We start from the raw sequence: 16,274 nt of genomic DNA on the forward strand, positions 1-16,274 counted from the left end.
TGTTTATTACTGGTTATTATTTCTTCAGCCCAGTTAATGCCATATATCTGATGTTTATTATCAAGGCTCTTGCATTTCCCCTTTTAAGTAGATATAAAGGATTACATCTGTGTTTAAAATGTCAAATCTTCTTCCAATGCTTTTCTCATTCATGGCCTTTTTAGTTAAACAATGTAAATGCACTAATATAACATTATAAAATAATTCAAGCATGAATAAAACTGCTTCATGAAAGCCAGAACATGCTTTAAATAGACAGATTTAATTCAAAACAGTTAAATAATAAATCCCGTTTAAATTTGACAAATATACAGTATATAGATATTTTAGTAAATGTATTTTTTTTTATATTTAAAATGTTAATTAAATGTCACAATAAAATAAAATAAAAACACATGCAACTTTTAATCGCTAGCCAATCTGTTTACAGTATAATTTAGCCAGATTCATTTGAAATTAATAAATCAATTGATTCCTTTATTTTATTTTTAACTGGCACTATTAGTCCTCCATAATGGTTGCAAATTCAACAAAGCAATTAGCTGGTTGGATGGACCTCAAAAACTCAATGAACTCTTCAGTGACCTTGTTTCCTGTTTGTGCTGTTTTCTAGATGGAGTGTTCCCTGAAGACTTTTCCATCCTAACCACCATCAAGCCCAAAGCTGGGATCCAGTCCTTCCTTTTGTCCATCTACGACGAGAAAGGCGTCCAACAACTAGGCGTCGAGGTGGGCCGCTCACCTGTCTTCCTGTACGAGGATCAGACAGGCAAGCCTGCCCCGGAGGATTACCCCCTGTTCCGCTCTCTCAACCTGGCTGATGGAAAGTAAGTCACAGACCACAAAGCCGAATGTACAGGGGCTTTTTTTAGACCTGTTTAGATCCATCCTCAAAGAGAAAGACCGAGACTGACTCCAGACAGGGTCAGACGGAGGTCAGTCATCAGCCCGTACCAGCATGAAGTCATTTGTTACCAGCCTAGACTTTTACACTGTAGTCCTGATCCATTACATATATATATGAAGACATTTCTGGGACCGAAATCTTTTCGGTTGACAAGCAGACAAATCAGAATTACAGGTGACTATTGAGGCGTTAGTTATGTGTGATTTCTTCTGCGAGGCAAGCCAGAGGAGATCTCGCTGTGACTCTGGATTGATGAAGTGAAGCGGACAGGGCCGCAGGTGATCTGACCTCCAGGGTTCTGTTATTTTAGAAAGATGGAAAGTCTGATCCATTGGGGCTGAAGCTTGATCTTAATTAACCTTCTTGGTTACATCATCAGGAAGCTCTTACCAACATGAACAGACATTTTTGGAAGCTTGTTCCTGCCTCAAAGTAAAACATAAAAAGGTAATTGTGAGATAAAGTTTAAAACAAGACAAAAAGCACATTGTGAGGTATAATAGTTGCGGTTGCAAGAAACAAAGTCACAATTAAGAGATAAAAGGTTACATTGTGAGATAGTCACAGTTGCGAGAAATAGTCACAGTTATGAGATAAAAAGTCGCATTGTGAGATATAAATTCGTAGTTGTGACAAATGATCACATTTACGAGATAAAGTCACATTGTGAGATTCTGTATAAAGAAATAGACATAATTTCAAGATTAAAAAAGTCACATTTTGAGATAAACTCAGTTTTGAGAAATAGTCACTATTATGAGATATTAAGGCCATTTCACACCGCACAGACAAACACCATCAAACAAGTTGGACGTAGGATTTAGTATTTTGTGAAAAATAACTGTCATGTTCACACTGCCCCAACAGACACCAACAAACGCTGATTGAACATGTCAATTGGCCTTGAAGTTCACAATAAACACAATTAAGAGAAAAATTCACATTGTGAGATATAAATTCATAGTTGAGACAAAAAATCACAATTACGAGATACTGTATAGTCACACGTGCAAGAAACTGTCATAATTACGATAAAAAGTCTCATTGTGATATAAATTCACAGTTTCGAGAAATAGTCATAATTATGAGATAAAAAATCACATTGTGAGATAAGTCACATTTATGAGAACTAAAGTCACATTTACAAGAAATAAAGTCGCAATTTTTGTAATCTGAGGTGAAAACATGCATCCTTAGATGTTATCATTATTAATGTTTTGCAATGCTTATTTTTGCCTAGAAACTCTTTGAGTCTTATTTTGACACCCCGAAGTGCTAAAATGAGTTGACAGAACAATGTAACTCAATGGATGTGCTTTGTCTTATTAAGTTTAAGAGGCTTTATTGTAGGTATCAGTTCAATGGGGTGTTTTGCTGCAAAAACAACAATATTTCTGTGAAGGATTAAAGCGCTTATGTTTCTGATAGGGATTTTGGGTTAAATGTACCGTAATTGGGCTAATTCTGTCATTCCAATTCCCTTGTGCTGGAAGAATTATAGTTGCAAGTGACTTTATAAAAATAATTTGTACAGCTAAACAGATTAGCTATTACCATTTTAATATAAATTTCATCTGCTTTTGTGGTTCATATTTCTTAGAAACATACAAATAATTGCTTTTTAGAATGTTATAATTATGGAAATTTTATCTTGAGGAAAAAATCTGAAATGCATTTATGAGAAATGTGTAAAATGTGTTGCTCTACTATACAGTACTATAATATAATCGGATAATGCAACAATGTGTTGCTTACATAATTTATGCATATGGTACATGGAAAGATTAATTACACCTCTGTACGTCCTTAGGGAAAATGGGTTATTTTTGATGTAAAAAATGTGTGACTTTAAATCATTGCATCTGGCAAGTCCAGAAATTAACTAAAGTTTTAGAATATTCCCAGGATGTTTTTAATATCTAAAGGCATGAAGTACGAGACTGTGGTTTTACACCGTCACACATCTATCAATCATTCGATAAATCTCTAAGTCTTAACCATGTAAATTGCCTCTTTTTATTCCGTTAACAGGTACTTTATCCAAAACATTGGTTTCTAGCCACAGTAAAGCTAGTTCAAGTTTGCCAAGTACTTTAAAGACACGAGCCAGAATAAAGGTTTTTCTTTCTAATGAAGTGGATTATGGGAAATTGATCACCCTCGAGGGTGCTATTGATACACCTTTGAAATCTCGCTGTGGCTTCTTACCACAAGCCCGTCCAACAGTTTCCCTCCCCAGCTCAATGTTTTGACTCTACAGTTCAGTTTCTCTGCTGTACCTTCCTGACACACACTTTCTACAATGTTCACAGTGTCTGTCATGCTGGATAACTCACAGGAGGGGATTTGGTCTAGGGTTTAATGAGTTTAATCCAGTGTTAAACAAGGCCAAAGTTTGAAGGCTGGAATGTGGTCCACTCAGGAATGTTATATCTCAAGAATGGAGGCGAATTGTCTAAGGTTTTAAAGTAAGACACGTCTCACGTGTGGCGGCCTTTAACCATTTGCTGGGTTTGTAATCGCCTACTCTTCTTGTTCCTCACAGGTGGCATCGTGTAGGCATCAGTGTTGAGAAGAAGACTGTGACCATCGTTGTCGACTGTAAGAAGAAGCTAACCAAGGCCTTGGGCAGGAGTGACCGTGCCATTATTGACACCAGTGGTGTAACTGTTTTTGGCACCAGGATCCTGGATGAGGAAACTTTTGAGGTAAAGCTGTTTTCAGTGCAATAAAGCACGGATATCACTCTGAAGGCCTGACTTTGTGAGATGCTTGATCAAGTATAAATTGACACGTATTTGAGGTGTTTAACATTATGAAAACAACATCTGTTCATTTGAGAACAGGAGAGTAAGCCAGAGTTGGATTTATAGTCCAGCTCCGGGGGGTTTTGCATGCTCTGTTCAGCCCATTTAATGACAAATAAAACTAGCATGGGGTATAAATAAACTAGCCTGTAAATAAAAAAAGGTTCTTCTGAAAAGTTTTGGATTAAGAGTCAAATCTGGCTTTTCCTTTTGTCCATCTTTTGGATTGCAAAGCCTTGTATCCGTCATGCATGTATACGTCACATCTAAAATATTTTACCTTCAAAAACCCACTGCAGCTTAATTTCATCACAATCAATTAAATAATACATGTTTTTCACTAAATATGTGTTAAATCTGCATACAACAACAGCTCAGGTTTTAAACTCTATCACACCAACAAGTTAAGCAGGAATATGTACATTTTGCTATATTTATTCATGCTTAATGTGGTGGCTGCCTATTGGTACCTATTTTGCTGAAGGTTCAAGATCGAAATGTTCAGTTATGAAATTTGCAAATAACTATTTGGCCTGTAACATTTTTCCTCAACGTGTTTCGTTCTAGATGAATGGCAACTTTGGGGTTTCTGAGGGGTAAACAACTGCCTACTTGTATAGTTAAGGACTATAAAAGGAGAGTTTCTTTGCAAATGTCACAAAAGTGAAGTTTGTGGCATTTTATGTAGGCCTATGCTTTGTGTTTTCCACAAGCTAACAGCTATTTGCATTAGCATCCCATTCATTGTTTTGTCTTTTATAGTTCCATCATGAGAAAGATCAGTGTTTACATCTCTATGGCAACCTGTCAGCATATATTTATGTAACTTTGTGGTAACATTGTTCTCTTTATCCTAATGCAGTCTATTTGCACCTTAAGCAATTAACCTTAAGTTGTTTTAAAGACCATGGAAGTAAATGTATTAAAGTTTAATATTAAAGACGCAATACTCAGATTTGACCAGTATTAGAGATCAGTTCCATAATGGCAAAGGTGAATATTTGTCCCTCTGGACACTGGCTTACTCAGGATAACACAGACAGACCTTGTGTCACTGTTTACCTTTAAGCGGTCGGGTTTTCCCCTCGCTTCCTGTTATGAAGGCTTCTTTCACCTTGTAATTAAAGCTACTCAAAGCCAGAGGAGCCTCTTCATGCAAGAATTGCTCACTGCCTCAGCTGAGGCCTTCATTTGACATGGCTAATGTTGTGAATTTTCGTAAGTAAAATTATAGTATCTGCACCATCGCACAATGCATTTTAAAGGTTAATATTATATTCGTTTGGTGGTTTAAGGTATTACTTTTTATAAAAAAAAATGTGTACAAATTACAGACCATAGAGATTTCTGTAGGGGTGGCATATGTATGTATGTATTAGCAGACATGACAAGTTACAGGTTTAAAGGAAAGTCAGTAGCCCTGCCATCACCTCGATTAGAGCGGAAAACGCTAATTAATGCTAGTTATTAAAATATTTTCACAGTCATGACTGCATGTGATACATTATGGCATACATAGATGTGCTCAGAAACTTGTTTCTGCACTTTTTATTCATGTATCTCACATATAAAGTTTGACTGGCAAACTTGTGTCTTTTAGGTATCTTGTTTCACAGTGTTATGTGTGCGTTTGTTCTCTTACGTTCTTTTAAAAGTCACAATTGAGGCAGTGTGGAATGTGCAGGGTCAGAATGAGTTAAAGCTGTAAATAATGACATACAATGGGCCGATTGACAGGTGATATTAAAATGCATTGCTTCTTGTTAAAAAGGAGGGCTAGCTGAGGCCTTGGATGTGTGTTTGCCTGTGTAACTGAGAACTTGCTTACTGGGGGATGGGAATTATTTCTTATTAGCCCATATTGTATTAAAAGTATTTTAATTGGGAATTCTTGTTGTTAGTGTGTGGTGACATTATATATTTGCTTGACCCTTACCCTTGAGGTTTTGCACTGTTGTGAATCTCGTTTATGTTACCGTAATTCCTCATGCATTGTTTCAAAACCTATTTTATGAGAAGATGATGTTGACAGAGCTGTCAGGTGTTCCACAAATCTATGATGGCTGTGATCATTTGTATATGTCAAACTTTAATACTCAGTATTTTATATTTATCTAGCAGGGGAAAAACAAGATATCATGATCAAAATTAAGAATTCATTCACAGAACGTATTACTTCATGTACGAGGCTCCGTATATGTGCAACTTCTTTTTAATTATTATTATGTATTTTTTTGCAATATAACATTTAAACTTATTGGGCTTTTGTCCATAAAAGTAGTCAAATGTTTAGAGGGTTGTGATAAAGGTCATTTCGAAGTGGTCTCATACAGTTTACCTGACAGTTTAGAGAGTTTCATCCTAGATATATTCTACATTTTTTACCTCTTGCAGCATATATAGAAAAGCTATGAGAGGTATGCCCAGTATTTAGATTTGGCGTGTCATCTGGGATTTGTATGGATGGAAACACAGAGTTCTCTGTGTGAGAGCATGAACACCATGACTGTTCCCACTGTATGGCTACTTCTGAAGTGTATTTTGGGAAATATGGGGGAAATACCTGGTCAGACCCGTAGGAACAACATCCCTTACTAGCCCTGGATGAATCAACACTTTGTAGGGCCTGTAGAGAAGCCTTTGAATTTTGCAGATTCTACATGAGCATACAATGCAGGATAGTGGTCCAAAAACAGATATAAGTTAAAATATAGAGTTATTTTTTTTACTGCACTTAGTTCCACAAGTCTAATATCTGTCTCATAATGAATAAGAACCTTTCTTTAAACTACCAGGGTTATTATTGTTAATTAAAACTAAAACCAATAAAAAACACCTTTGTTACTTGAAACTTGAAATTACTTAAATAAAATAAATATAAATAAATAAAATAAAATAAAAATGCTAAAAAAAAATACTTTTTTTTATTTCAGCTTGTTTCCAAGGTATAATTTCTTCTTTTCAATTAGTTTCTAGTTAGATGATCAATGTTTATATGGTAAAAAAAAAAAAAAAAAAAAAAAAAAAAAAAAGCCTAAACTAAATCTGTTCTTCAAATAAAGTGATCTTGTCTTTTCAGATAGGATTAAAACGCTCAATTTCATATTACAATCTCTTTATAAATGCGTCAGATTTTTGGTTGAATAGACTTTCAATGGAGGGACAGAAATCTCTCAGGTTTGATAAAAAGTATCTTAATTTGTGTTCCGAAGATTAATGAAAATCTTATGGATTTGGAACGGCATGAGAGTGAGTAACTGAAGAAAGAAAACTTTCCCTTTAATAATAAATAAATAAATATAACAAAAACACACAGCTAAATTAATGAATATTTAACTAAAATTAAGATTAACACAAATCTTTTGGATTTGGATCTTTTGGAGTATTGATGACAGAATTTTTTTTTTGGGGTGAACTACACTGTAAAAAAATATTGTTGGTTTAACTTAAAAAAGTAAGTAACCTGTTTGCCTTAAAATAAGGTCATTGAAATAAAATAAAAAAATTGAGTTAATAAAACAGAGATTAGTTTTATCAACAGAAACCGAAAATATTATGTTATCTGAACCACATAAATTATCTAAGTTGATTTGACAAAAGAAAAAATGTGATAAATCATGAAAATTTTTTTTTACAGAGTATGCCTAAATATGACACAACATACGGCCAAATTAATAAAACTAACTAAAATTAAAGTGAAAATATAAAAATGAAAATTATTAGTAAAGGATATATCCTGAGTGAATTGTTGCATTGATCATTGACATTTGAATGACAGTTCAGAAACCCATCCACACTTTTTCCTGAATGGCCAGGTTGCTCTCTTAATTACTATTGTCTGTGAGGTAAGGAAATAGCGTTGACCGCGGCTAATAGTGTTGGGTGTGTTGCCAGGCCGCTGAGTTCACGGCTCTAGGCTTGGATACATCAAAGTTCACTGCTCCTTTTGTTTCCGATTTGGTGTTCGCCACCATTGGCTCCCTCTAGTTCTGTAATTAGAGCAGTTAAGCACAATTAAATGACTGAGGAAAATTGACCAAATTCTCTCATGTTGTAAAGCTGAGGCATTATGGCACTTAATGAAAGGTTTCCTACTGTGCTATGTTGCTATTTGAACAGTTTACTGTATACTCATGCTGGGGGTCTGCATCTTAAATAGTTTTTCACACACTGGGCCTTACAGACAAACAAGCTTTTTAGTACAAAGCTGAGATGTTTACGAATGACTCATGGGTCATTAGTGAAAAGCTGTTGAGTGATGCTATTGGTTCATGTTATTTAAACATTTCTGCATAGATTTTCCCTTAACATTTTACCTAGGTTACATCGTTCTATGGATTGCACTTTATATTGTATCTGTGACAATAGAGAGAAAGCTGCTGTTACAGTTACCAAACAAACATCTTTTACGATATACATTGCAAGCCAGCATAATGGAAGTTACGATAGTCTTCTCTTCCCTATTGTGACCTATATCATAGTGAAATTGTTTCTCGAACAAGAAAAAATGTAGGGCTGGATTGTGTCGGTTTTGTCTTGATTGATGGTTGTGGTATAATAAATACTGCAATATTCCATAAAAAAACTAGAATTGTCCATTTTGATTTCATGGTGACTTTAACATAAACCACTGGGTGGGCTCAAAGTTTGTTTGAACTGATTCAGCGCTAGTCTTAGACCAGGCTTTCATGCATATCTTATTCAGAATAAGCTCTGCAGGGTCCAGGGAGTTGTTAAGGTGCATGGGTTTCAAATGAGGTAATACGTGTCACTTTTATTCAGGCATTGGCTTGATCTCCCTGTTTTCCCCTCCATCTTGGCACCAGGCTCTAATGCCAAGCCTGGCTTTTGGGGCCAATCCTGGCTTTCATGGTCTGGTAAATGTACTGTATGCTACTGGGCCAACAGGTGATTAATGCAAATACGGCTTGGATTTACTTGACTACAGCTTAGTAGTGTGATTTGTCTATTGATATTGATTGTTTTTTTAATGAATTATACAACGATTCGTCCACGTTCTACTTCTCTCGTGAACTGTCATGAGTTCGGATCTGGGGTGGTTTTCAAGATTTTCACTGAAAAATACTAGTAAAACTAAAGGTAGGATAGGCAATTTTCAGAGAGGCTAGCAATAGCAAGTTAGCTTTGAAAGAATAATATCCGACTCTCTCTTCTCCAAAGCCACGCCTCCTTCAAAACATGAACTTGTGCAGTATGGAGCAAACAAAAGCATCACAAGGGACTGTGTTAAAATACCTCATGTACCTCAAAGCACATAACATTACAATAATAATGAACGTAAACAGCTTAAATAGCACTGACCTGTACCAACTGACTGCTGCAGATTCATTTCGGCATTGATAGTGTTGCTAAAACGCATAAATTAGAGTCACGAACCGCTCCGAGAATATAACATCATGGGTTTCCATCTCTTCCAAATTACAATAGTTATGGCGTAAACGCAACATAAGCTTGTTGTTTTGGTTCAGAGGAACTGTAAAAGGTGGCTGCTCTTTCAGTTAAGGTGTTCAATGACTGACGTTTGTCTAACTCTGCATAGCATGAAACGCGCTGATGACGTGTGATGTCTGCGCAAAGCAGGTGCGAATTTAGGTGAGGTATGGAAATACACAGGTTGACAGGCTTGTAGGACATTCGAACCGAATGCAATGATTGGACGAACATTTTATGGTCCTACGCCTTCCATATACGATATACATATAAATACATTTAGACCACTTAACGTCGTGATTGCGTCATGAGGCTTTCAACCTGCTTAACAAAAAAAAAATCTGTATAACCTACTTTGCCTAAATTTCAATCTGTTCTTCACACAAAGCCACCAGATGACTTCATAAGTTGTTAATTTTAACCACTTGTTAATTTGAAGCTTTAAAGCCCCTTTTCTCATTCGCTTTCATTATTTTAAATGATTGTATTGGATGCTATTCAAAAATTCTCAATTTGTATCCTACTGAAGAAAGTAAGTCATGTGATGGTGGATTTATAAGTGTCTTATTTGCGTTAATTAATTAATAATATTAAGAGCTGGTATTTTGGAGGTCAAACACACCTCTTTTTTTTACTATGGGCACACCTGAGCATTTTTCTGTTTATACAGTTGAGTTTACAGAGAGCGGTATAAAAATACACAGACACACATGCCCCTAACAAGTCCAAGCCTGCTGTTTCTTTTTAGTTTTTTTTTAGTGGTTGCCTTGCTGCTAAATCGCACAGTCTCTCTCTCTCTCTCTCTCTCTCTTTGTGACAGTGCCAAGGAGAGACCTCAGGTTCGAACACATCCCCCAGATCTACTTGTGGAGTACTCACTGTAGAAGTCATGCACGTTCCTCGTAACAGACCCAGGTCATACTGAACCAATCTAAAGCAGCAGCTGAACAGAATGATCTGAATCAGTTACAGCCTATAAGAGACATGTGGCCTTAAAATGGACACAAATAATCGCTTAAATCAAAATCTCATATAGTAAATGATGTTTTTAATCAATAGGTTGTTGATCATAATGCAGGATGAATGTAAGCTATTGTTTCTGACCAGAATAGGGCAAGAAACAGATTTCACTCATTTGGAAGAAAGACGATGTTCGGTTTCTTTATAAATGTGTGTTTAATGTGTTGACCAGAAGGTTTTATGAACTGTTGTCTAACCATTGTTGGAGGCCGCATTTTATATGAGAGGAAACTTCCTGTCTGGGTTTCCATTACCAGGTGTTTCGTGATGAAACACGTTTTATTTACCTGCTTATAAAACAGCAATTTCCTGAACCATCTTACACCGCGTTCCTCATTGTGAAAGTGGTTGATGATTTGTTATTTTGTTGCCTTGACATTCCATCATTCCATGCATTTCCTGCTATCCAAAAGTGGTATTTTTGTTCTGTTTTGACCAACCACAACCTTCAAAAATAAAGGTGGGATTTTTTACAATGATGCCATAGAAGAACCATTTCTGGTTCCCCAAAGAACCTTTCAGAGAACAGTTCTTAAAAGAACCAATTTTTCTTAGTGTGAAAAACATACCTTATATAAAGAACCTTTTAATCTACTATAAAGTCCACTATAAAGAACCTTATGTGGAATGGAAAGGTTCCACCAATGTTAAAGGTTCTTCATGGAACCATAGATGCCAATGCCAACCATTTCAAGGGCCTCATCAGTATTACTTGATGTCTTAGTATAACAATAGAGGTATTTTTGGTAAATGAGCACATGTATCTCATGTATCTTTCTGTCATTCGTTCCCTCAGGGTGATATCCAACAACTGCTGATTGTGTCCGACCCTAAAGCAGCTTACGACTACTGTGAACACTACAGCCCAGACTGTGACGTCCCCCACAAGGACACGCTGCAAGCACAAGAGCCCGGGGAGGAGGTTAGTAAAGACCATAAGCCTTCCAGAAGGCCAAACGTTTCTGGAAGTCTGACACGTCGTTGATACTTTTGACACTACCGGTCAAACGATTGGACACACAGACTTAGACTTTGTCGTTGTTTTCCACATGTTAGAATTAGAGGGAAGTCATCAAAATTATGAAATAACATTGAAGAACAGGAAGTGACCAAAAATGTTAATTCAAATCATACTTTGACACATTGTTATTCTTATTCTTATTATTAAATAGATACAATTATTTTTAGATAAAGTATGGCAAACTACAAATTACTTCATAGTGAGGAATGATCATTATGGCAGGAATTTTTCTCTCATGCCACAAAGATAATAGATCAAATACATTTTAGATATATATTTTACACTACCGTTCAAAAAATATTAATCGTACCTAAATTGATCAAAAATTCCAGTAAAAACAGTAATATTCTGAAATATTATTACAATTTAAAATAGCTGTTTTCTATTACAGTATATTTTAAAATGTAATTTATTCCTGTGATGGCAAAGCTGGATTTTCAGCAGTTTTCAGTGTCATACGATCCTTCAAAAATCATTCTAATACGCTAAAATTATCAATGCTGCATATTTTTTTCCAAAATATAATAAAATATACAAAACAGCGCATTTTTAAATTACTTTTTGTTTGTAATATTGTCACTTTACTGTCACTTTTGATCAATTTGACGTCTTCGCTAAAATAAGGTTTTAATATCTTTAAAAAATATATTACTGACAAAATTTTGGACAGTAGTGTATATACAATAAAAACATATCACAGGTCAAAGGTCATTCTCACCTTGACGCTTCTGACCTCTGTGATGGCTCCTGTAAGCACAGACACCATATGTCATTTTAACCCATTATACCCTGCTGAAACAGGGAGAGGGTCGTTTCCTGAATGTGAGAAATCAATAACCCTGAGATGCTCTGCTCATAAATCATCCTGGGCCAGGCTGAATGGGGTCCAATCAATTCTGAGTGATCACCAGCCGTGGAAGAGGGCCTGATCATCAGCGCAGTGTTTTATGAGCTCTTATGCTATATGAGAATTAACATATACTTATGTTTGATGGATGAAGCCCTGGAGAGCCCGACTCAGTGGTTTTATTGGCTTTTCTGCTCCTCTAACAGCCGTTATTTGTGTTGAAGAAGCAGAAACAGAGAAACTGCTACACAAACATAAGCAAAATATTTATTAAACCATCCATTCATTAATTAAAAATGTGTCATAATTGATGAATGCATATAGAAATTTCCTTTTTTTTTATTTTTTACTTTTTTTTATTAACATAGAACTTATAATTCTAAAACGTAACACTTAACATTTATTTAATGACAATTATAAAGTCTAGATATTCGTTTAAAACTTTGTACCAGACACAGGAAGTTTTATAGCTAATAAGACTTTGAAATGTGTTAGAAATAGGAAGAAAGAGAAAGAGTTGACTCTTTCTATAGGTCTGAGCCTTTAATCTGCCTTTGCTTTAAAGACAGATGGGATTTTACACTCATATAAAGACGAGAAAGAATAAAAAAGGGGGTTCACTGTGAAAACAACCAACATGTGGCTGTTCATCTTCTGCTTCAGACACGCAGGGCCTTTTTAAAGGCTTTTAAACACCCACCTGTAAATCAGAATAAGTACATCACATGTTATACATTAAAGTAATTAATGCAGTATGTTCATTTATACTGAACTCTCACACAGTTAATCAATCCAGTAACACAAACGCATTAGTTTTGCTGTCTTTTTAGGATTCTGAGATTGTTTTGATCATGACTTAGCACTCTAACGTGGCTTATTTTCATTGGACGCATTAGCAAACATGAAAATATGCTTTAACATGAGAAACGTGTGATCAGGATTGCTGTTTCTAATTCATCTGTACTGTATAAAACCAGCTATACAGTATACCTAACCATCAAGTATGTAATGCACCCAAGGGTAGATTACATTCTAAATAAATTTTGTATGCTTTGCTAACCTCTCTCTCGTCCTCTCCCTGTGTGCAGTACCCAACTGGTGTTGAATATGGGGATTTATTTGATTATTATGAGGGAGCGACCCCCCCAGCGACAGATGAATATTCTGAGCCGCAGGTAAATAATGCAGGAAATGTGTGATGTGTTTATGTCAATCAGAGGTAGCCACACCCCCTTTCATTGTCCTATTTACAGTACATTACATGGGCAAAAGTATGTGGTGTGGGCTGACCGGTGTATGGGTCTGTCAAGTTGTTCCACAGTGGTTTCTTGGTGGCGTCCTGTGATGCTGGCAAGTCATCGAGCAGTTTGGTACACCCTGTGCTACTGGAAATGTTTGTTTAAGAAGATTATATGGCTGTATGAGTTTTACTCTTAACTGTAGTGATTTACACTACAGTTGAAAAGTTTGTGGTCAGTAAGATGCTTTAATGTTTTTGAAAGAACTCACCAAGGCTGCATTTATTCAATCAACAATACAGTAAAAACAGTATAATATTGGTATAATTTAAAATAACTCCTTTCTATTTTAATATATTTTAAATTGTAATTTATTTATGTGATGGAAAAGCTGGGAAAGAAGTCTTCAGTATCACGTGATCCATCAGAAATCATTAAAATATGCTTTTTTTGTGCTCAAGAAACACAAATATATTTTCTTCAGGATTCTGTGATAAATAGAAAGATGAAAATCACTCTACTGTCACTTTTGATCAATTTAACGTGTAACATTACTTAAAAACATTTGCATTTTTAAACATTTTTGACACATTTTTACTTTCAGGATTCAAAAGAACAGCATTTATTTGAAATGTATAAAGCATGTAAAAGCCACTTTTGATCAATGTAATACACCCTTGCTGGATAAAAGTATTATTTTCTTTCAAAAACAATAATAATCTTACTGACCCCGAACTTTTGAATGGTTGTGTATCCCAAGTTATCTTGAAGCTATCCAAGTAAGCCACATTTGAAGAATAATAACTGGATCTTATTTACCTTCTAACATGGATGCCTTGATGTGTTGTGTCTTCTTCCCTTCACCGTAACCTTTTTCCAGAGAGTGAAACGTAGTGTCTCCATGAAAACGAAGAGGACGAGAAAGTCCCCTAAGTCTTTTTCCAAACCCTATAAGTACCAGGAGCAAAAACAGGCTAAAAAGTTAGCCCCTAAGAAGAAGAGAGATGGATACCTGCCACTGCTACCAAGAAACGCCATTCTAGGGGTAACAGTACAAGTGTAGTTCGTGTCAGAACCCATCAAGATCTCTCTCTCAGTGAGGGAAATCTCTGATGATAGTCTGAGCGTGCCGTCCGCTACTTTTCCCTCGATGCTGTCCTTGCGGATCCGGCTTGTAACGCTTGTGGAAGAACTGCTTGAACTGTGTTAATTCCTCCTTTCTTATCTTCTTCCTCTTTTTTTCTCACTTTGAAACTGCTATAGCTTAACAATGTAGATGGGGAGTACTATACAGACAGTGAACTTGACTACGGAACAGTAGATGCTTCCAAAACTCGGTCTCCTGTCGCAACCACTGGACCAAACCAGGTAATCATTCGATTATATACTTTGACTGTTTGGGTGAGGGTCTCTAAAATGTGGGACAGAAAGAGGAAAATTCCAGGCACACGTCTTATAAGGAAGTATTTGATTGAAATGACAAAGACAAAACAACAATTCATGGCAATTGTTTTGTGTTTTTTGACTCTGGAACTGTCACTGCAAGGGAACTGTTTTATCCAACAACATAAAAGCTGATATTCACCATGAAACCGCCAAGTTCTAAATTTAGCCAATCCACTTCCTGTCATGTCTGAAACTTTGGACATGTCTAGAATATCAAGTATGTTTCTCAGTGGATTGACTTTTAGTTGGTTTTCAGCTTTCTGTTGTGGATGTCAATGATGTTTAAGGCTGGATTCAAGAAAAAACTGCAATGTATGAATGATCAACCATCCTATCTAAATTTTTGTCTTAGAATTGATTGCTAAATATTGACAGGTTGCCGATTTTCTAGCCCTGAATATCATTGAGAAGATGGCACATCCCATTCAAAACAGTTCCCTCAGTAAGTGACCCAAAGAGGGCTGATGTTGAAGCGTCCACATGCTAATATGTGGACCTCTGATGAAGTAACAAAACATCATAGCATTAGTCCCTGTTGTAATCTGGTTGAATAGTTCTGGCACAGAACTATATTTAACAGAATCGAGCTCTTTCACAGCCATTTAGATGTACGTATATACAGATGTTTATCTTTGATATTGCATATCTTATAATAAGCGTGAGTGTGTTTTTCTCAAATAAAAAGCAGTAAGAAATTGTCCCATGTGCTAAGTACATTTTTAGGACAAAAAAAAAAATCCCAGTTGTAATCAAATGCAGATTTCAGAGACACACTTTTAAATGTTTAAAACAGTTCATTTAAATATGATATTTTCCTGCATTTGATCACACAATTAACATTCATAAACACTGCAGTGTGATTTATTTCTGTCTTCTTTTTTCACCTCTAAACATAATTCCATTTTACCATTATGTTTATTGTGGACAAAAGACAGGAATATCCTAACGTCTGTCATAGACTTGTATGTGTGATTATTAAATTAGTAATAATGTTTTTTATAGAATTAACACTTCTCGGCTAATAACACACAAAAATGCCCCCAATTTGTCATTTACACATCCACAAATAATTTGTGCCATAAATTCTCATCAATTGATCAAAATCCTTTTATACAATCCAAATCATCCCAAATATTTCCATTGAACGGGACAAAGAATGTAACCCCAGCTAACAGGGAATATTCTCCAAACTATAGCTGTGTTTAGCAGCTAAATGTTCTTCCAGTAATGTTAATAGAATGTTCATTTAAAGTTATCTGGTCATTAATAATGTTCTCAAAACGCTAACACAAAAACATTATTTATTCGTCGTTCATGGAACTTCATGAAATCTTTTAGTTGGACTAACATTTTTTAAATGTTACTACTTATTAAAGAATGTTCAGAGAACATTTAAAAGTAACAATCCCATAATGTTTGGAAATGATCAAATGGAATGTTCCATTAACATTTGCATAACCAAGAAAAAATATTTTTAAAAGATTTTGAACGTTCAGAGAACATTAACTTGAATTTAGCAAAACGTTCTTAACAACAT

At 35.5% G+C, this 16,274-nt stretch overlaps 1 protein-coding gene across 4 annotated transcripts in view; it reads left to right on the forward strand.

Moving 5' to 3' along the window:
- col11a1a (collagen, type XI, alpha 1a) overlaps positions 1 to 16,274 on the forward strand; it is a 68,695-nt gene that overhangs the window by 5,966 nt on the left and 46,455 nt on the right. For 2 of the 4 annotated variants that reach the window (XM_084399411.1, XM_084399413.1), the window contains exons 3-7: positions 614 to 827; positions 3,453 to 3,615; positions 10,982 to 11,107; positions 13,142 to 13,228; positions 14,555 to 14,659. In XM_084399411.1, coding sequence (XP_084255537.1) covers positions 614 to 827; positions 3,453 to 3,615; positions 10,982 to 11,107; positions 13,142 to 13,228; positions 14,555 to 14,659 — 695 coding nt within the window. Of the gene's footprint in view, positions 1 to 613; positions 828 to 3,452; positions 3,616 to 10,981; positions 11,108 to 13,141; positions 13,229 to 14,171; positions 14,337 to 14,554; positions 14,660 to 16,274 lie in introns of all 4 variants that reach the window. The other 2 variants (XM_084399414.1, XM_084399412.1) reach the window with 2 other exon arrangements.

This window comes from Rutilus rutilus (assembly GCF_951802725.1).
Source record: "Rutilus rutilus genome assembly, chromosome: 24".
Taxonomy (NCBI): domain Eukaryota; kingdom Metazoa; phylum Chordata; class Actinopteri; order Cypriniformes; family Leuciscidae; genus Rutilus; species Rutilus rutilus.